A 23,417-nucleotide genomic window follows, 5' to 3' on the forward strand; every position below is an offset into this window, starting at 1 on the left:
AGCTGAGCTGTGAACTTTTTGTCTACAAATTTACAATTGAGTATGCAAATGTATTAGCCGTGTAAAAACTAATATAAATACAAATTCTGAAGTGGATACATGAATTATTAGCTGAGTTGTGAACTTTTTGTTTACAAATTTACAATTGAGTATGCAAATGTATTAGCCACGTAAAAACTAATATAATTACAAATTCTGAAGTGGATATATGCACTATTATCTGAGTTGTGAACTTTTTGTTTACAAATTTACAGTTGAGCATGCAAATGTATTAGCCGTGTAAAAACTAATATAAATACAAATTCTGAAGTGGATACATGAATTATTAGCTGAGTTGTGAACTTTTTGTTTACAATTTTACAATTGAGTATGCAAATGTATTAGCCATGTAAAAACTAATATAATTACAAATTCTTAAGTGGATACATGCATTATTAGCTGAGTTGTGAACTTTTTGTTTACAAATTTTCAATTGAGCATGCAAATGTATTAGCCGTGTAAAAACTAATATAAATACAAATTCTGAAGTGGATACATGAATTATTAGCTGAGTTGTGAACTTTATGTTTACAATTTTACAATTGAGCATGCAAATGTATTAGCCGTGTAAAAACTAATATAAATACAAATTCTGAAGTGAATGCATTATTAGCTGAGTTGTAAACTTTTTGTTTACAAATTTACAATTTAGTATGCAAATGTATTAGCCGTGTAAAAACTAAAATCAGTACAAATTCTGAAGTGGATTCAGGCATTATAAGCTGATTTGTGAACTTTTTGTTTTTAAATTTACAATTGAGTATGCAAATGTATTAGCCGTGTAAAAACTAATATAAACACAAATTCTGAAGTGGATACATGCATTATTAGCTGAGCTGTGAACTTTTTGTCTACAAATTTACAATTGAGTATGCAAATGTATTAGCCGTGTAAAAACTAATATAAATACAAATTCTGAAGTGGATACATGAATTATTAGCTGAGTTGTGAACTTTTTGTTTACAAATTTACAATTGAGTATGCAAATGTAAAAGCCGTGTAAAAACTAATATAAGTACATATTCTGCCGTGGATACATGCACTATTATCTGAGTTGTAAACTTTTTGTTTACAATTTTACAATTGAGCATGCAAATGTATTAGCCTTGTAAAAACTAATATAAATACAAAATACAGGCATTATTAGCTGCGCTGTGAACTTTTTGTTTACAAATTTACAATTGAGTATGCAAATGTATTAGCCATGTAAAAACTAATATAATTACAAATTCTGAAGTGGATATATGCACTATTATCTGAGTTGTGAACTTTTTTTTTACAATTTTACAATTGAGCATGCAAATGTATTAGCCGTATAAAAACTAATATAAATACAAATTCTGAAGTGAATGAATTATTAGCTGAGTTGTGAACTTTTTGTTTACAAATTTACAATTGAGTATGCAAATGTATTAGCCGTGTAAAAACTAAAATAAGTACAAATTCTGAAGTGGATTCAGGCATTATAAGCTGATTTGTGAACTTTTTGTTTTTAAATTTACAATTGAGTATGCAAATGTATTAGCCGTGTAAAAACTAATATAAACACAAATTCTGAAGTGGATACATGCATTATTAGCTGAGCTGTGAACTTTTTGTCTACAAATTTACAATTGAGTATGCAAATGTATTAGCCGTGTAAAAACTAATATAAATACAAATTCTGCCGTGGATACATGCACTATTATCTGAGTTGTAAACTTTTTGTTTACAATTTTACAATTGAGCATGCAAATGTATTAGCCTTGTAAAAACTAATATAAATACAAAATACAGGCATTATTAGCTGCGCTGTGAATTTTTTGTTTACAAATTTACAATTGTGTATGCAAATGTATTAGCCATGTAAAAACTAATATAATTACAAATTCTGAAGTGGATATATGCACTATTATCTGAGTTGTGAACTTTTTTTTTACAATTTTACAATTGAGCATGCAAATGTATTAGCCGTGTAAAAACTAATATAAATACAAATTCTGAAGTAAATGCATTATTAGCTGAGTTGTGAACTTTTTGTTTACAAATTTACAATTGAGTATGCAAATGTATTAGCCGTGTAAAAACTAAAATAAGTACAAATTCTGAAGTGGATTCAGGCATTATAAGCTGATTTGTGAACTTTTTGTTTTTAAATTTACAATTGAGTATGCAAATGTATTAGCCGTGTAAAAACTAATATAAACACAAATTCTGAAGTGGATACATGCATTATTAGCTGAGCTGTGAACTTTTTGTCTACAAATTTACAATTGAGTATGCAAATGTATTAGCCGTGTAAAAACTAATATAAATACAAATTCTGAAGTGGATACATGAATTATTAGCTGAGTTGTGAACTTTTTGTTTACAAATTTACAATTGAGTATGCAAATGTATTAGCCACGTAAAAACTAATATAATTACAAATTCTGAAGTGGATATATGCACTATTATCTGAGTTGTGAACTTTTTGTTTACAAATTTACAGTTGAGCATGCAAATGTATTAGCCGTGTAAAAACTAATATAAATACAAATTCTGAAGTGGATACATGAATTATTAGCTGAGTTGTGAACTTTTTGTTTACAATTTTACAATTGAGTATGCAAATGTATTAGCCATGTAAAAACTAATATAATTACAAATTCTGAAGTGGATACATGCATTATTAGCTGAGTTGTGAACTTTTTGTTTACAAATTTACAATTGAGCATGCAAATGTATTAGCCGTGTAAAAACTAATATAAATACAAATTCTGAAGTGGATACATGAATTATTAGCTGAGTTGTGAACTTTTTGTTTACAATTTTACAATTGAGCATGCAAATGTATTAGCCGTGTAAAAACTAATATAAATACAAATTCTGAAGTGAATGCATTATTAGCTGAGTTGTAAACTTTTTGTTTACAAATTTACAATTTAGTATGCAAATGTATTAGCCGTGTAAAAACTAAAATAAGTACAAATTCTGAAGTGGATTCAGGCATTATAAGCTGATTTGTGAACTTTTTGTTTTTAAATTTACAATTGAGTATGCAAATGTATTAGCCGTGTAAAAACTAATATAAACACAAATTCTGAAGTGGATACATGCATTATTAGCTGAGCTGTGAACTTTTTGTCTACAAATTTACAATTGAGTATGCAAATGTATTAGCCGTGTAAAAACTAATATAAATACAAATTCTGAAGTGGATACATGAATTATTAGCTGAGTTGTGAACTTTTTGTTTACAAATTTACAATTGAGTATGCAAATGTAAAAGCCGTGTAAAAACTAATATAAGTACATATTCTGCCGTGGATACATGCACTATTATCTGAGTTGTAAACTTTTTGTTTACAATTTTACAATTGAGCATGCAAATGTATTAGCCTTGTAAAAACTAATATAAATACAAAATACAGGCATTATTAGCTGCGCTGTGAACTTTTTGTTTACAAATTTACAATTGAGTATGCAAATGTATTAGCCATGTAAAAACTAAAATAATTACAAATTCTGAAGTGGATATATGCACTATTATCTGAGTTGTGAACTTTTTTTTTACAATTTTACAATTGAGCATGCAAATGTATTAGCCGTATAAAAACTAATATAAATACAAATTCTGAAGTGAATGAATTATTAGCTGAGTTGTGAACTTTTTGTTTACAAATTTACAATTGAGTATGCAAATGTATTAGCCTTGTAAAAACTAATATAAATACAAAATACAGGCATTATTAGCTGCGCTGTGAATTTTTTGTTTACAAATTTACAATTGAGTATGCAAATGTATTAGCCATTTAAAAACTAATATAATTACAAATTCTGAAGTGGATATATGCACTATTATCTGAGTTGTGAACTTTTTTTTTACAATTTTTCAATTGAGCATGCAAATGTATAGCCATGTAAAAAGTAATATAAATACAAATTCTGAAGTGAATGCATTATTAGCTGAGTTGTGAACTTTTTGTTTACAATTTTACAATTGAGCATGCAAATGTATTAGCCGTGTAAAAACTAATATAAATACAAATTCTGAAGTGGATACATGCATTATTAGCTGAGTTGTGAACTTTTTGTTTACAAATTTACAATTGAGTATGCAAATGAATTAGCCTTGTAAAAACTAATATAAATACAAATTCTGAAGTGGATTCAGGCATTATTAGCTGAGTTGTGAAATTTTTGTTTACAAATTTATACCTGAGTATGCAAATGTATTAACAGTGTAAAAACTAATATAAATACAAATTCTGAAGTGGATACATGCATTATTAGCTGAGTTGTGAACTTTTTGTTTACAAATTTACAATTGAGTATGCAAATGTATTAGCCTTGTAAAAACTAATATAAATACAAATTCTGAAGTGGATTCAGGCATTATTATCTGAGCTGTGAACTTTTTGTCTACAAATTTACAATTGAGTATGTATTAGCCGTGTAAAAACTAATATAAATACAAATTCTGCCGTGGATACATGCACTATTATCTGAGTTGTAAACTTTTTATTTACAATTTTACAATTGAGCATGCAAATGTATTAGCCTTGTAAAAACTAATATAAATACAAAATACAGGCATTATTAGCTGCGCTGTGAATTTTTTGTTTACAAATTTACAATTGTGTATGCAAATGTATTAGCCATGTAAAAACTAATATAATTACAAATTCTGAAGTGGATATATGCACTATTATCTGAGTTGTGAACTTTTTTTTTACAATTTTACAATTGAGCATGCAAATGTATTAGCCGTGTAAAAACTAATATAAATACAAATTCTGAAGTGGATACATGAATTATTAGCTGAGTTGTGAACTTTTTGTTTACAATTTTACAATTGAGCATGCAAATGTATTAGCCGTGTAAAAACTAATATAAATACAAATTCTGAAGTGGATACATGAATTATTAGCTGAGTTGTGAACTTTTTGTTTACAAATTTACAATTGAGCATGCAAATGTATTAGCCGTGTAAAAACTAATATAAATACAAATTCTGAAGTGGATACATGAATTATTAGCTGAGTTGTGAACTTTTTGTTTACAATTTTACAATTGAGCATGCAAATGTATTAGCCGTGTAAAAACTAAAATAAGTACAAATTCTGAAGTGGATTCAGGCATTATAAGCTGATTTGTGAACTTTTTGTTTTTAAATTTACAATTGAGTATGCAAATGTATTAGCCGTGTAAAAACTAATATAAACACAAATTCTGAAGTGGATACATGCATTATTAGCTGAGCTGTGAACTTTTTGTCTACAAATTTACAATTGAGTATGCAAATGTATTAGCCGTGTAAAAACTAATATAAATACAAATTCTGAAGTGGATACATGAATTATTAGCTGAGTTGTGAACTTTTTGTTTACAAATTTACAATTGAGTATGCAAATGTATTAGCCATGTAAAAACTAATATAATTACAAATTCTGAAGTGGATATATGCATTATTAGCTGAGATGTGAACTTTTTGTTTACAAATTTACAATTGAGTATGCAAATGTATTAGCCGTGTTAAAACTAAAATAAGTACAAATTCTGAAGTGGATACATGAATTATTAGCTGAGTTGTGAACTTTTTGTTTACAAATTTACAATTGAGTATGCAAATGTATTAGCCATGTAAAAACTAATATAATTACAAATTCTGAAGTGGATATATGCATTATTAGCTGAGATGTGAACTTTTTGTTTACAAATTTACAATTGAGTATGCAAATGTATTAGCCATGTAAAAACTAATATAATTACAAATTCTGAAGTGGATGTATGCACTATTATCTGAGTTGTGAACTTTTTGTTTACAATTTTACAATTGAGCATGCAAATGTATTAGCCGTGTAAAAACTAATATAAATACAAATTCTGAAGTGAATGAATTATTAGCTAAGTTGTGAACTTTTTGTTTACAAATGTACAATTGAGTATGCAAATGTATTAGCCTTGTAAAAACTAATATAAATACAAAATACAGGCATTATTAGCTGCGCTGTGAATTTTTTGTTTACAAATTTACAATTGAGTATGCAAATGTATTAGCCATGTAAAAACTAATATAAATACAAATTCTGAAGTGGATTCAGGCATTATTAGCTGAGTTGTGAACTTTTTGTTTACAAATTTACAATTGAGTATGCAAATGTATTAGCCGTGTAAAAACTAAAATAAGTACAAATTCTGAAGTGGATTCAGGCATTATAAGCTGATTTGTGAACTTTTTGTTTTTAAATTTACAATTGAGTATGCAAATGTATTAGCCGTGTAAAAACTAATATAAACACAAATTCTGAAGTGGATACATGCATTATTAGCTGAGCTGTGAACTTTTTGTCTACAAATTTACAATTGAGTATGCAAATGTATTAGCCGTGTAAAAACTAATATAAATACAAATTCTGAAGTGGATACATGAATTATTAGCTGAGTTGTGAACTTTTTGTTTACAAATTTACAATTGAGTATGCAAATGTATTAGCCACGTAAAAACTAATATAATTACAAATTCTGAAGTGGATATATGCACTATTATCTGAGTTGTGAACTTTTTGTTTACAAATTTACAGTTGAGCATGCAAATGTATTAGCCGTGTAAAAACTAATATAAATACAAATTCTGAAGTGGATACATGAATTATTAGCTGAGTTGTGAACTTTTTGTTTACAAATTTACAATTGAGCATGCAAATGTATTAGCCGTGTAAAAACTAATATAAATACAAATTCTGAAGTGGATACATGAATTATTAGCTGAGTTGTGAACTTTTTGTTTACAATTTTACAATTGAGCATGCAAATGTATTAGCCGTGTAAAAACTAATATAAATACAAATTCTGAAGTGAATGCATTATTAGCTGAGTTGTGAACTTTTTGTTTACAAATTTACAATTTAGTATGCAAATGTATTAGCCGTGTAAAAACTAAAATAAGTACAAATTCTGAAGTGGATTCAGGCATTATAAGCTGATTTGTGAACTTCTTGTTTTTAAATTTACAATTGAGTATGCAAATGTATTAGCCGTGTAAAAACTAATATAAACACAAATTCTGAAGTGGATACATGCATTATTAGCTGAGCTGTGAACTTTTTGTCTACAAATTTACAATTGAGTATGCAAATGTATTAGCCGTGTAAAAACTAATATAAATACAAATTCTGAAGTGGATACATGAATTATTAGCTGAGTTGTGAACTTTTTGTTTACAAATTTACAATTGAGTATGCAAATGTATTAGCCATGTAAAAACTAATATAATTACAAATTCTGAAGTGGATATATGCATTATTAGCTGAGATGTGAACTTTTTGTTTACAAATTTACAATTGAGTATGCAAATGTATTAGCCGTGTTAAAACTAATATAAGTACAAATTCTGACGTGGATACATGCATTATTAGCTGAGTTGTGAACTTTTTGTCTACAAATTTACAATTGAGTATGCAAATGTATAAGCCGTGTAAAAACTAATATAAGTACAAATTCTTCCATGGATACATGCATTATTAGCTGAGTTGTGAACTTTTTGTTTACAAATTTACAATTGAGTATGCAAATGTATTAGCCATGTAAAAACTAATATAATTACAAATTCTGAAGTGGATGTATGCACTATTATCTGAGTTGTGAACTTTTTGTTTACAATTTTACAATTGAGCATGCAAATGTATTAGCCGTGTAAAAACTAATATAAATACAAATTCTGAAGTGAATGAATTATTAGCTAAGTTGTGAACTTTTTGTTTACAAATGTACAATTGAGTATGCAAATGTATTAGCCTTGTAAAAACTAATATAAATACAAAATACAGGCATTATTAGCTGCGCTGTGAATTTTTTGTTTACAAATTTACAATTGAGTATGCAAATGTATTAGCCATGTAAAAACTAATATAAATACAAATTCTGAAGTGGATTCAGGCATTATTAGCTGAGTTGTGAAATTTTTATTTACAAATTTATACCTGAGTATGCAAATGTATTAACAGTGTAAAAACTAATATAAATACAAATTCTGAAGTGGATACATGCATTATTAGCTGAGTTGTGAACTTTTTGTTTACAAATTTACAATTGAGTATGCAAATGTATTAGCCATGTAAAAACTAATATAATTACAAATTCTGAAGTGGATATATGCACTATTATCTGAGTTGTGAACTTTTTGTTTACAATTTTACAATTGAGCATGCAAATGTATTAGCCGTGTAAAAACTAATATAAATACAAATTCTGAAGTGAATGAATTATTAGCTGAGTTGTGAACTTTTTGTTTACAAATGTACAATTGAGTATGCAAATGTATTAGCCTTGTAAAAACTAATATAAATACAAAATACAGGCATTATTAGCTGCGCTGTGAATTTTTTGTTTACAAATTTACAATTGAGTATGCAAATGTATTAGCCATGTAAAAACTAATATAATTACAAATTCTGAAGTGGATATATGCACTATTATCTGAGTTGTGAACTTTTTTTTTACAATTTTTCAATTGAGCATGCAAATGTATTAGCCGTGTAAAAACTAATATAAATACAAATTCTGAAGTGAATGCATTATTAGCTGAGTTGTGAACTTTTTGTTTACAAATTTACAATTGAGTATGCAAATGTATTAGCCTTGTAAAAACTAATATAAATACAAATTCTGAAGTGGATTCAGGCATTATTATCTGAGTTGTGAACTTTTTGTTTACAAATTTACAATTGAGTATGCAAATGTATAAGCCGTGTAAAAACTAATATAAGTACATATTCTGCCGTGGATACATGCACTATTATCTGAGTTGTAAACTTTTTGTTTACAATTTTACAATTGAGCATGCAAATGTATTAGCCTTGTAAAAACTAATATAAATACAAAATACAGGCATTATTAGCTGCGCTGTGAACTTTTTGTTTACAAATTTACAATTGAGTATGCAAATGTATTAGCCATGTAAAAACTAATATAATTACAAATTCTGAAGTGGATATATGCACTATTATCTGAGTTGTGAACTTTTTTTTTACAATTTTACAATTGAGCATGCAAATGTATTAGCCGTGTAAAAACTAATATAAATACAAATTCTGAAGTGAATGAATTATTAGCTGAGTTGTGAACTTTTTGTTTACAAATTTACAATTGAGTATGCAAATGTATTAGCCTTGTAAAAACTAATATCAATACAAAATACAGGCATTATTAGCTGCGCTGTGAATTTTTTGTTTACAAATTTACAATTGAGTATGCAAATGTATTAGCCATGTAAAAACTAATATAATTACAAATTCTGAAGTGGATATATGCACTATTATCTGAGTTGTGAACTTTTTGTTTACAAATTTACAATTGAGTATGCAAATGTATTAGCCGTGTAAAAACTAATATAAGTACAAATTCTGAAGTGGATTCAGGCATTATAAGCTGATTTGTGAACTTTTTGGTTTTAAATTTACAATTGAGTATGCAAATGTATTAGCCGTGTAAAAACTAATATAAACACAAATTCTGAAGTGGATACATGCATTATTAGCTGAGCTGTGAACTTTTTGTCTACAAATTTACAATTGAGTATGCAAATGTATTAGCCGTGTAAAAACTAATATAAATACAAATTCTGAAGTTGATACATGAATTATTAGCTGAGTTGTGAACTTTTTGTTTACAAATTTACAATTGAGTATGCAAGTGTATTAGCCATGTAAAAACTAATATAATTACAAATTCTGAAGTGGATATATGCACTATTATCTGAGTTGTGAACTTTTTGTTTACAATTTTAGAATTGAGCATGCAAATGTATTAGCCGTGTAAAAACTAATATAAATACAAATTCTGAAGTGGATACATGAATTATTAGCTGAGTTGTGAACTTTTTGTTTAGGGTAAGGTGGGGTAAAGCCGACAGTGTGGGTAAACCCGACCTCCCTCTGTTTTCGAAAATCGGAAGCACTACGCAAAATAATATTAGTGTTGTCGTGTAGAGCATCGAAAACAATGTAAATGGTGGTATGACAGCATTTTATTAGTCAACATTGAGATGGTCAAACGACAACAAGTTAGTTTTCACATTTTTGAATTTCATTTTTGTGCATAATTAACTGCAGGATATTTCTTTTTGTCAAAGTTATCGCATGAAAAGGTAAGTGGATTTAGATTCTTTGAATAAAGTCCTATAAAGTGCATATAACATTGATTGATTTATCATTGCAAAACCTATATTTAGGTTATATCTGTACTAAATCAACCAAAAACATAGGCGGTCGGGTTTACCCCATCATTTTTGAACATAGCAAAAATGAACTTTTTCGTAAAACGCTTGTATCTCAAAACTTTTCAACGGTATGAATAAAATGCTATGCATAGAAAGTTGCGCAAAAGTCTAACCTTTAATTTGGTATTTATAACGACTTGATCCGATGTAAAATAAGCATTTTATAGCCAAAACCATTTACTAGGTCGGCTTTACCCCACCTTACCCTACAAATTTACAATTGAGTATGCAAATGTATTAGCCATGTAAAAACTAATATAATTACAAATTCTGAAGTGGATATATGCATTATTAGCTGAGATGTGAATTTTTTGTTTACAAATTTACAATTGAGTATGCAAATGTATTAGCCGTGTTAAAACTAATATAAGTACAAATTCTGACGTGGATACATGCATTATTAGCTGAGTTGTGAACTTTTTGTCTACAAATTTACAATTGAGTATGCAAATGTATAAGCCGTGTAAAAACTAATATAAGTACAAATTCTGCCGTGGATACATGCATTATTAGCTGAGTTGTGAACTTCTTGTTTACAAATTTACAATTGAGTATGAAAATGTATTAGCCTTGTAAAAACTAATATAAATACAAATTCTGAAGTGGATTCAGGCATTATTAGCTGAGTTGTGAAATTTTTATTTACAAATTTATACCTGAGTATGCAAATGTATTAACAGTGTAAAAACTAATATAAATACAAATTCTGAAGTGGATACATGCATTATTAGCTGAGTTGTGAACTTTTTGTTTACAAATTTACAATTGAGTATGCAAATGTATTAGCCATGTGTTGGAATATCATTCCAACAACAAAAAATTTGAAATCAGCTTGTATTATATTAAGACTAATAACTGAAATACCTTTACCTAATTTACACCATGAAAACCCTTGTAATTAGTTAAGACAAAAAACTGAAGACTTATACCTAGTTCACACCTTAGAAAGAAATGAACGTGAAATGGAAACATAACATAATTTTAACTTTTAGTATTAAGTCTTACAAATACTAAATTGTACAACCCACTAACGCATAAGAATATGCGGTCACATGAAAAGCCAGCTTTTTCCGCCGGCCATTAAAACCGGCACTTTTTTGCCAATACTTTGGACCGACGTGCATGTGTTTCTCCTGATCTCGGCATTTTTTAACCTGCCATCTGAACTCTACAATAAAGGCCAACCGCGCCTTTATACATGGTCCTTCGACGTCGACAGAACTGGACATCTTTCTGGAGAGTTTTTTGTGCTGGCCCGAGCGCAAAAGAAGTGGACATCTCTTTTGGATTTTTTCTTTGCTGCCCCCAGAGCGTGTGAAAAAAAGTAATCCTCGTGGCTGACCCTACAGACACGTTAAACTCAACCACTTTTAAGCTCTCTTTTGCACAAATAAACGGAAACCCACACTTATCCGTTATCTCGGAAATCATTTTTTAAACCTTTTTTGCACAATAAATGCCCACACATACATACATACATACGCAGTGCAATTCTCTTCATTATATTGGTTTTCTCGAATAAATGCCCACACATACATACATACATACTCAGTGCAATTCTTTTTATTATATTGTGTCTTGCTTCATGCGGAGTTGCCTTAAACGGCCCCCCACACAAGTAGGTCCGAAGAGAGGGATAACTTCAAGGGTGCGGTTTTATTCTGTGAATACATTAAATTAGCCTAATACATTTTTAAACTAACTTAAGCTTACCGCAGTGTGCCCTCCTACAATTCACAAGACAATGAAAAAGCACAATTTAGGCGGCATTCACAGTGCCGATATTAGTAGGCCCCTACTTCATGGGCCAAGAAATCCATACAACATCGGATAACTTACAAAATACTAGAATTTCCTTCCAACACTTATTCTACCTATCGATTACAATGTTTGGCCGTCGACATCCCCGACCCCGTGAAGAACCGCTTCACTCAAATCCAAAACTGCAAGTTTCGAGACAGGCCGCAACATTGTCCGAGATAGTCCGTTGTCGCTCACGCGCACACTGGCGCGTCTGACGACTCCATCAGCTCCGCTGTAGACCTCCTCCACGATGCCCTTGCGCCACTCTCGTCTGGGCAAGGCAGGATCGCAGACGAAGACCATATCGCCCTGGCGGATGGGCTCCGTTCTCCGGCACCACTTCTCGCGGCGCACCAGCGTAGGCAGGTACTCCAGGACCCACCTCCTCCAGAAACGGTCTCGCAGCATGCGAGCAATCCTCCACTGCTTTCGCGTAGAACCCTCCTTGGGCAGCCCCGCCTCCAAACCAGGCGTATTCGGCAGGTTAGCTGCTCCCTTGAGCAGGTCGTTTGGCGTCAACGGCGCCTCCTGGTCCGCATCCACCGGCAAGTGGGTGAGCGGACGCGAATTGACCACATTCTCCGCCTCGATCAGTAGACTTTCCAATACGTGATCCCTCGGCGCGACTTCCTTCAATGTATGGCGCAGCACTCGCTTGACGCACTGCACCATCCGCTCCCATACTCCACCCTCGGACGGGTTCGATGGGCAATTAAAGACCCATTCAATGCTCCTGCTGGATAACTCACTCTGTATTCTCTCCGTCTCGAACACGTCTCCGAATCGTCTGGCCTCCCTGTCAGCTCCCACGAAGTTCTTGCCGTTGTCACTCCGCAGTCTATGTACCGGTCCTCTACGGCAGACGAAGTTCCTGATCGCAATTATGCAGGAATCCGTCGACAGGTCATGCGCCAGCTCCAGATGAATCGCCCTTGTCGTCAAACACGTGAACAAGGCGACCCAACGCTTCTCTCGGTGACGGGCAACAGTCACCAGCAGTGGTCCAAAGTAGTCCAATCCAGTATATTTGAATGGCCATCCACCCGCTTCCAATCGATCCTCTGGAAGGGGTGCCATTATCGGCGGCATCGGCCGCGTTCGCTGCAACTTGCACTCGTAGCACGACGAGATCACCTCCTTCAGCATGCGCCTCATCTTCGTGACCCAGAATCTCGTCCGGATCTGAGCAATCGTCGCATCCACGTTTTGATGCTTCATCTGGGCGTGGAAGTGTCTCACAATCATCTCAGTAAGACTGTGCCTGTGTGACAGTATCACAGGCCTCCTCGCACTGTACGGCATGCACAGCGCAGCATCAACTCTGCCATGAACTCGCAGAACTCCATGTTCATCCATGTACGGCGCCAGACCTCGAATCTCGCTCGAGCTGGCGACTTCCTTTCCGTGTTTCGCCGACCTCATTTCATCGGGAAACGATTCCAATTGGGCCTGCCTGACCAGCAGGTTCTCCGCGGCCTCACACTCCTTTGCAGTGAGTCCGTATTCCTCGAGCTCGCTTCTCTGTCTGCGGCACCAACGCGCAAACCTCAAGACCCAGGCTGTGGTCCTCACCAGGCGGCTGAAGCTCGAGAATCTCTGGAACGGAATGACAAATTCATTTGTGGCCACCAATGCAAACTCACTCGGCATCTCCTCGTCATCAGATGCATCCGGAACACGCTCAGTTCCCTCCTCAGGCACTGGCCAGCCGCTCGCTGGCTGCCTCAAAAATGCGGGACCGCTTAGCCACCGGGATTCCGGGCTAAGGTCCGCCTTGTTCTGCGACCGCGACGCATCATCCGCTGCGTTGTCAGCTGTAGGTACCCATCTCCACTGGGAAACCTCCGACGACTCCAAAATCTCCGCCACTCGGTTGCCAACAAACTGCTTATACCGGCGGTGGGTGCTGCCGATCCATCTCAGCACCGTTTTTGAGTCCGTCCATAATACCGTTTCGCTGATGTCCACACTGTGCTCCTCCTTGATAGTGTTTATCAATCTGGTTCCAAGAACCGCTGCCTGCAGCTCCAGCCGTGGGATTGACATCGTTCTCATCGGCGCGCACTTCGTCTTTGCGCACACGAAACTAGCCAGCACTTTGCCATCCTCGTACATGACCCTCCAATAGGCCACCGCCGCGAATGCAGATTGACTCGCATCCACGAACACGTGCAACTCGATGGTCCGAACTGCTCCATGCCCAAAATAGTGCCGAGGACATCGGAACTGTCCCACGGCGTCCATCTGCCTGCGCCAGGCAGCAAAGGCTCTGCCTATCTCCTCCGGTAGTGGTTCGTCCCACTGGATCTTCTGCCTCCATATCTCTCGCAGCAACAGCTTCGCTGTAATCATCAGGCAGCACAGGAATCCCAATGGGTCGAATGTTGACATCAGCAGGCTCAAATACTCCCTCTTTGTAGGGACTCGATCTCCACTTAGAACGCTTTCTGGCACTCGATGATACTCCACGTTGAATCTGAAGTCATCCGTTGCTACCTGCCAGCGCATTCCAAGGATCTTCTGCTCAGCCTCACCCCATCCGACGCTCTTGACTCGTCCAGGTGGTCCCAACGCCGCTTCCACGATGGGTGAGCTGGATGAAAACTGGCATAGTTCGAAGCCAGCCTCCGCATGTATCTCCTTCACTCGGGTAGATACCGCAATAGCCTCGCTCTCTGTAGCGAAACTGTCCACGTAGTCATCAACATAATGGTGGTCGATGATGGCCTTGACTGCCCTCGGATCTGAATCCCGAAACTTCAGGGCATTCAGCGTCTTCACGTAATGCGCAGTGCTCGGCGAGCAGGCTGCTCCAAACGTCATTACGTTCATCTCGTACACATCCGGGTCTCGATCGTCGTTGCCATCTCTCCAAAGGAACCGTTGGGAACATCGATCCTCGGGTCGGATCAGCACATGGTGGAACATCTCCTTGATGTCACCGCAGACTCCGACTGCTCCTTCCCTGAAATGGAAGAGCACGGCTGGCAAGGGCTTATAGTGCTGAGGCCCCTTGTCCAGCGCCGAATTTAGAGAGGTTCCTCCAACCTTGGCTGCAGCATCAAACACAAGCCGGACCTTACCGGGCTTGTTCGGGTTTTCGACACCAAAATGTGGCAAATACCATAGCTTGTCGCTCTTCACGGCGACCTCATCCGGCTGCAGCTTCCTCGCATACCCTTTGGACACGTAATCCTTGATAATACGATCGTATTCCAGCGCCAACTGCCCGTTGCGCTTCAACTTCTTCTCTACGTTGATCAGCCGTCAGTGCGCCATCTCGTAGCTCCGTGGCAGCACAGCGTGGTCGTCCTTCCAGAGTAGTCCCGTCTGGTAGCGACGCCCCACTTTCACCGTGGTGTCTTCGAGGATCCTTTGTGCCCGCGCGTCATCGCTTGCTGCGACCTGTGGCGCGAGCTTCACACCAAAGCTTTCCATCTCGAAGTAGTCCTCTACCATCTTTTCCATCGCATCTTCCATTGACACGGCTAGAAGGCAGGACCTCGGTGACGGCGTAGTCGATTGTCCACTTACCGGCCCATACACAACCCATCCAAGCTCGGTTGCGGCCGCATACGGTCCCTCTCTGGCAAACCGCCTCGTCCTAAGTGGCAATCCCAAATGTCCATGGTCCAGTCCGATGAGCAACTTCGGCACCGCGTTGCTGTAGGGCTTCATCGGCAGACGCGCATCCTTATGCACGCCCTGGACATCTCGCCGACATAACGTCTGCATCGGCAGACTCAAACTCGAAACGGCGTACACGTTCCTCAACGCGTGGCGAGTGGGCTTCCCAGCTCCACTTATCTCTAGACTCACCACGTTGGTGGGCTCTCTACTGGCCTTTCCTCCAAACCATTGAATGTTAAGCTGTCGATGTTCGCCTCGCACTCCCAGATCCCTCCGCAACTCGTCATCGATCATCGTGACGGAGGATCCTTCATCCAGAAGCGCGTAGGTATCTACCTGGCGACCAGCTCCGTACAGCGTTACTGGCAGTATACGGAACAATAGTCGGCCTCCCTCGGCGTCAATGCAGCTTAAGTTCCTTTGCACAGGTGCCTCCGCTGGCTGCGGGGCTCTTCTCTCCAGGCTATTTCTGAGAACCGCCGGCTGCTGGCTCCTCTCGTGGTCCCTGTAACCACCTCGTGGCGAAGACCTTCTTTCCGGGCTGCGTCTGGAAACTGCTGACTGCTGGTTCCCACCGTCGTGGCGCCTGAAGCCACTTTGCTGCTCCGGCCATCTTCGCCCCTCGTCCGCTCCATGTAGCAGACGGTGATGCATCTGGCGGCATCCGTTGATTCGGCACTCGCCGTGCCCATTGCAGGTTCTAGCTGTATGACCAATCCGTAAGCATGTGAAGCAGAGCCGATGCCTCTTCACCATGCTCCACCTTCTCGATGGCGAAGCTCCGATGAACTCTCTACAGCTCGTCGTAGCGTGTTGCCCTCCACAAATGGGACAACCTCCATGCCGATCATCCCGCTGCTCGCATCCGTTCTGGTCGACGCTCGCATGCAGGACTCGACGCCTCGGCTCCTTTCCCTCGACGTCCAAAATCGTACACACGATGTTTGCGTACTCCTGTAGCCACGTGCTGAAGTGCGCTACAGTGGGAAAGGGCTCGATCGATGCAGCGTGCCTGCCCAATCCACTCGCTTGCTCGTAGGAAGCTTTGCCACTAGCTCCTCCATGAGGGTGGGGTTCCCCAGGTGCTGCTCCGCCTTCGCTGACTGCAAGAAGGCCGTGAGGTTACTCACTCGGGTTGCGAAGGGGACGATCCTCGCCAGGTGCTGCTCCGAAATCGGCGGCACCTCTCGCACGCTGTTCAGCTGGCTGCGTATAAGCTGCTCCGGTCGGCCAAACCTAAAGCGCAGCTGCTCCATCACGGCGCTGACGTTCCCAGGGTGAATCAGTAGCGACTTCACTGTCTCGCGTGCTTCATCCTTCAGCGCCTTCAACAGCCTCTGGTTGTTCTCCAGGTCTGTGCAGTTGTATGCTTGGGTCGTCTCCACAAATGCACAGTTAAATATAGGCCACTCCTCGGGCTGCCCTCCAAATACAGGCAGGTCCGGAAGCCTTCTTGGCCCATTCGCTCCTTGGGCTCCATTCGGCGTCATCGAGGCGTAGGATCCAACAAATGGCGATGCTGTTGCCACGTTGTGGATGCTCCCGCCCGGTAGCACGAATCCATGCGCCGTCTGCGCAACACTCGTAGCACACAGTGGCTCCACTAGATGATTGCTAGTCGTTAGCAATGGCGGTCCACTCCAATATGGCGGCTGCGTGCAGGCCGTACTGCTCGCACCGACACAGCTATGTGGAACAGGCCCGACCCCGTTAGTTGGGGCCTCACCGTTAGATGTGGCTACTGGCGGCCGCCCCAAGATGGCGGCCGCCCCGACGCTTCACTGTTGGCGCCATTTGCGCTTGGGCCAACTGCGATTGGCGCGCGTTTGGCGGTGCTCTCACTGTCCAGGACTTTAACCTGCCTCAGCTCATTCTCCAACGCCGTAATCCTCTCCATAAGGTACGACGTGAGTGGCTGGCCTTCCTCCGGCACTGAACTCGCAGCTGTGACAGCAGTACTCCTCGGTTGGGACGCTACTGTAGTCACCGTAGTGGCTGGGCGAGAAATGGCCGCCGCCGTGGTTATGTTCACTTGCGGCCGGTTTCCCGCTCCACTACTCGCTGGCTGCTGATCCGCTCGCGTTGTTGTAGGGGTGGCTTCCCCTCCGTTCAGCCGGGAACTCCTCCTGGGGGAATGCTGCATCCCAGGTTCAATATGGCGCTGCCTCAGCGCGCTTCAAAATGGCGACCCTTGTGCCGCTGCCTGCGTCACACCGACGCTTGACGCTCCTTGCGCCTTCTGTCCGCTTGCTGCGGATACCTCAATTGACGCTGACTGCGTCTCCGTCCGTACCCAGTGTTCGGCGCTGGCTGCGCTCCTCAATGTCGCTGACTGCGACTCCTCTACTGGTACGGGAATGTGCGCCTGGCGCTCCTGCGCCACCGTCCGTACCCAGTGTTCGGCGCTGGCTGCGCTCCACTATATCGCTGACTGCGACTCTGCTACTGGGACGGGAATGCGCTCCTGGCAACTCTCTAGCTGGGCATCAGACCATCCAGCGCAAGTTGCCCTTGCAGTCTCCCTAGGACTGCGAATAAAAGGAGTTGTCTTGCTTCATGCGGAGTTGCCTTAAACGGCCCCCCACACAAGTAGGTCCGAAGAGAGGGATAACTTCAAGGGTGCGGTTTTATTCTGTGAATACATTAAATTAGCCTAATACATTTTTAAACTAACTTAAGCTTACCGCAGTGTGCCCTCCTACAATTCACAAGACAATGAAAAAGCACAATTTAGGCGGCATTCACAGTGCCGATATTAGTAGGCCCCTACTTCATGGGCCAAGAAATCCATACAACATCGGATAACTTACAAAATACTAGAATTTCCTTCCAACACTTATTCTACCTATCGATTACAATGTTTGGCCGTCGACATATTGGTTTTCTCGAATAAATGCAGACCCATACATACATACATACCCCAGTGAATGTGCTGTGCAAATAACTACATACATACATACATCTCAATAAGAACCGTGGTTTTCTTGCGCAAAAAAAACCGCACGCACGTGCATATGTACATACATAAACCGCAGCTAGTGCGAGGGCATACATACTTTTACACATACATATGTACGTCAGTCCGCATATCACTAAATTTTTGCACGTCTACATACACACATAAATCGAAGTTAGTGCGAGTGCATACATACTTTACACATGTACATCGGTCCGCTTATATACTACTTTTTTTGACACGTCTACATACACACATAAATCGAAGTTAGTGCGGGTGCATACATACTTTACACATGTACATCGGTCCGCTTATATACTACTTTTTTTGACACATCTACATACACACATACATCGAAGCTAGTGCGAGTACATACCTTTACATATATGTACGTTGGTCCGCTTATATACTTTTTTGCACGTCTACATACACACATACATCGAAGCTAGTGCGAGTACATACTTTTACATATATGTACGTTGGTCCGCTTATATACTACTTTTTTGGCACGTCTACATACACAAGGAGACATAACCCTACTTTGTCTTTTCTTTGGCTTATATGCACCCCATTTATTCACATCCACATACACAAGGAGACACAACCCTACTTTGTCTTTTCTTTGGCTTATATGCACCCCATTTATTCACCTTTACATACACAAGGAGACATAACCCTACTTTGTCTTTTCTTTGGCTCATATGCACCCCATTTATTCACCTTTACATACACAAGGAGACAACCCTACTTTGTCTTTTCTTTGGCTTATATGCACCCCATTTATTCACCTTTACATACACAAGGTGACATAACCCTACTTTGTCTTTTCTTTGGCTTATATGCACCCCATTTATTCACCTTTACATACACAAGGAGACATAACCCTACTTTGTCTTTTCTTTTGGCTTATATGCACCCCATTTATTCACCTTTAAGGCGACATAACCCTACTTTGTCCGCTAGGAGCTAAAATCAACCCTTTTTTTATAAATACACTCCAGATCACTGATATCATTTGTTGTATCCCATTCGATTTTTTCCTGATTTTTCACAATGTCTGCCCAACGACGTTTTGATTTCTCTACAAGCCGAGTGCTGCAGTTTTGTGCTAAATCTCCCACCTTCACAATAGACACCAGAGAATCCCTCGTTACTGAGAGATTACGTCGTTTGGACACTCTTTTTGCTGAAGCAGATCAAGATTTTCGAAGCTTGATGGTATCCACTGACGAGGAGATGTCTGCTGACAGGGAAGAGCAAATCAGTTTGACCTTTTCTACATGCGAAGACGAGTTTTATAGAGTCAAAACTCTGTTACAAGATCTATGTCGTGGAATCCAAGGAGAAGTTCAATTTAATTTAAGCGGGGACCCAAACTCGTCAGCCCTTGCTAACACATCGATGAATTCATGCCATATTAAGGTAACTCCCTGCGACACCGAACTTTTTAGTGGTTGCTACGAAGATTGGCCCGCCTTTAGGGACATGTTTACTGCTGTATATAGCAATCACCCCAAGCTCACAGCTGCTCAAAAATTGTATCACTTAAGAAGTAAAACCCGAGGAGAAGCTGGCACTATCGTCAAACAGTTTCTACTGTGCGATGAGAACTTCGCTCCCGCGTGGGACGCCTTGTCCAAGCGTTTCGAAAACAAACGTTTGCTAGTAGACACGCAGTTGAAAAGGCTCTTTTCCATGGATAAGGTTTATAAGGAAGATGACGAGGGGATAAAGAGCATTCTGTCCACAGTGACACACTGTCTTTCAGTACTAAAGGCTCAAACAGTTCAAACTGAAAATTGGGACCCGTTGCTGGTTCATCTATGCTCATCAAAATTACCCGATCAGACGCTCTCCCTTTGGGAACAATCTCTCGACTCCCGAAAGGATTTGCCGACTTGGCAACAAATGAATGATTTTCTAGTGATTCGAGTAGAGGTACTAGAACGTCTTTCTTCCATTAAGCCTGTGAAATCTTTTCACCAACCACCCCTCAAGTCATCCAACAAAACTAATGCAGTAGCACACACCACGATGGCATCAGACCCATGTAAACATTGTAAGGAGTCACATCACCTACGACAATGCAGTCAATTTAGAAAACTTAGCCCGAACGATCGTTTCCAATTTGCGAAGTCGGCTAATCTTTGTATTAACTGTCTCTCATATAATCACACTGCAAAGGAATGTAAAAGTGGGAAAAGTTGCAATACTTGCCACAAAAACCACCATTCCTTATTGCACTTTCCTCCGAGACCAAGACAAAGCCCAGAATTAGCTCAACCATCCAATGTTGTAGCACATCATTCCACTCAAAATCGGAATGTCATTCTCCCAACGGCATTAGTCCGTGTGCTTCATAGAGGAGAACTCTTCTGCCTCCGAGCCCTGATCGATCAAGGATCCCAGCGCACCTTTATCACAGAAAAGTCACAACGCAGACTTAAGCTGCGCGCTCTTAAACACTACACAAGCATCTCCGGAATGGGAGGCAAACTTGTTAACTCGTCCTCTAAGATATGCCATCTGGTACTCACAGACAACCTCAGAACTAAAGAAATTTCAGTAGATGCAATTGTACTCGAGAAGCTCACAAATCTGATCCCGGCAATAAGTACTCCCAGACCCGCAGATAGCTGTCTCATTAATCTCGACTTAGCTGACCCGAATTTCTCAACCGCTGCTGAGATTGATCTCATAATTGGGAGTGATATTGCCCCTAAAATCTTTCTAGAGGGCATTCGAACTCCTCTCTCTCAAAACCTACTCGCTCAGTGCACCATATTCGGATGGATCGTAAGTGGCTCTTTAAGCGAGGCTACCACATCCAACGTTTGCACATTTTCCACTTGCGTAGAGGATAATTCCGACAACCTCGGCAATCTTCTTCAAAAATTTTGGGAAGTGGAAGAGATATCCGTCCCAAAACAAACTTCTCACTCGGACCAAATTTGCGAAAAATTATTCGCCGAGACGACCCAACGACTGCCTGATGGACGCTATATGGTCCGTCTCCCTTTTAAATCCGAGTTTCCCACCTCACAACACTTGGGCTGCTCTAGAGTCATTGCTAGATCTCAATGTCATCGCATGCAAACCACTCTATCCAAAAATGAGTCTCTTAAATCGCAATATAATAAAGTACTGTCAGAATACATTACTCTTGGTCACATGTCAGAGACCCAGCCCTTCGAAATTGTACGGAAAAATCAATATTTTTCATACTATTTGCCACACCATGGAGTAGTAAAACCCTCTAGCACGACAACAAAGCTGAGAGTCGTATTTAACGCATCCAGATCCACATCTTCGGGCAGATCGCTTAACGATGTTTTACACAAAGGCCCTACTCTACAGGCCGATTTACTTGGAATCCTTCTCAATTGGCGATTGTACAAGTATGTGTTCAACGGGGACATTGAGAAGATGTACCGCCAAATTCTTGTACACCCCGACGATAGACCCTTTCAACGCATTATTTTCCAACCAGAGGGCAGTGGTCCTTTGAAAGATTTCGAGCTCAACACCGTCACTTTTGGAGTTAATTGTGCCCCATATCTGGCTATCAGAACCCTTCAACAGTTAGCCAAAGACTGTGAACACGAGTTTCCATTAGCCTCAAAAATTTTACTCTCCGAAACATATGTGGATGACATCCTTTTCGGCGACCATACACTCGATGGTGCCAAGAAAGCCCAATCTGAAATTCGAATGGCATTGCAATCCGCGGGTTTTCTGCTCAAGAAAAATACCGCAAATCACGACGCGTTGCTCAGTGAAATCCCTCGAGATCACTTATTCAATGACAATTTTATCAAAGTCTCCGACTCTAGCGTTACCCACACATTGGGCATTAAGTGGAATGCCAATGATGATTGTTTCTCATACGACATAAACCCGCCTAATTCAGCCACTCAGATATCTAAACGTAGCATTTTATCCTACGCTTCGACGTTGTTCGACCCGGCAGGCTGGCTAACGCCAATAATAATTCAAGCAAAGCTACTGCTTCAATCCCTATGGCTGGAGAATCACGGCTGGGATGATAATGTCTCCCAAAACACTATCGATAGATGGAATGCCTTCATCCAAAATCTTCGAGAACTAACCCACATATACATCCCTCGCTGGATCCATTACAACCCAGATCTGGATGTACAACTACACGGTTTCTGTGATGCATCCGAAAAGGCGTACTGTGCGACAATATACATACGAACTGTATACCCCTCGGGAGTTATTCAATCCCATTTACTTCTGGCAAAGAGTAAAGTAGCCCCCTTAAAAACCCTAAGCTTACCACGCCTCGAACTATGTGGCGCAGAACTGCTCGCTAAATTAGCAAAACACGCTCTCCACGAGACACGTCTTGGAAAACTGAGTCCTCTGTTATGGTGTGACTCTGAAATAGTTCTTGCCTGGTTAGAAAAACCTCCTCATACATGGAAAACATATGTCGCAAACCGCACAGCAAGCATTCACGCAGAAAGTCCCAATGCGACCTGGAGTCATGTCAGGTCAAAGGACAACCCTGCAGATCTGGGAACGCGAGGATGCTCAACAAATGAGCTAAAAGAATCCACACTTTGGTGGAATGGTCCACAATGGCTATCCTTACCAAAGGAAAAATGGCCAATCTCGTGCAAACCGGAATATTCTCCCCCAGAATCGCGAGTCCTAGTTCATTGCTGTACTCAGTCGGACGACGAGGATCAATGTCTAAAATTCACCTCGTACTCTCGAGCCCTA

General features: G+C 39.3%; 1 protein-coding gene across 1 annotated transcript; it reads right to left on the minus strand.

Annotated features, from left to right (window-relative positions):
- Positions 1–11,903: 11,903 nt before the first annotated feature.
- LOC121501956 (uncharacterized) lies at positions 11,904–17,855 on the minus strand. The gene is made up of 5 exons (XM_070288934.1): positions 17,488–17,855; positions 16,738–17,398; positions 15,424–16,666; positions 11,993–15,333; positions 11,904–11,940 (listed from the first exon to the last, which is right to left on the minus strand). The coding sequence occupies exons 1-4, from the start codon at positions 17,853–17,855 to the stop codon at positions 12,161–12,163; spliced, it is 5,445 nt and encodes a 1,814-aa protein (XP_070145035.1). The 3' UTR covers positions 11,904–11,940; positions 11,993–12,160.
- Between the last annotated feature and the right edge of the window lie 5,562 nt (positions 17,856–23,417).

This window comes from Drosophila kikkawai, unplaced genomic scaffold (genome assembly GCF_030179895.1).
Source record: "Drosophila kikkawai strain 14028-0561.14 unplaced genomic scaffold, DkikHiC1v2 scaffold_247, whole genome shotgun sequence".
Taxonomy (NCBI): Eukaryota; Metazoa; Arthropoda; class Insecta; order Diptera; family Drosophilidae; genus Drosophila; species Drosophila kikkawai.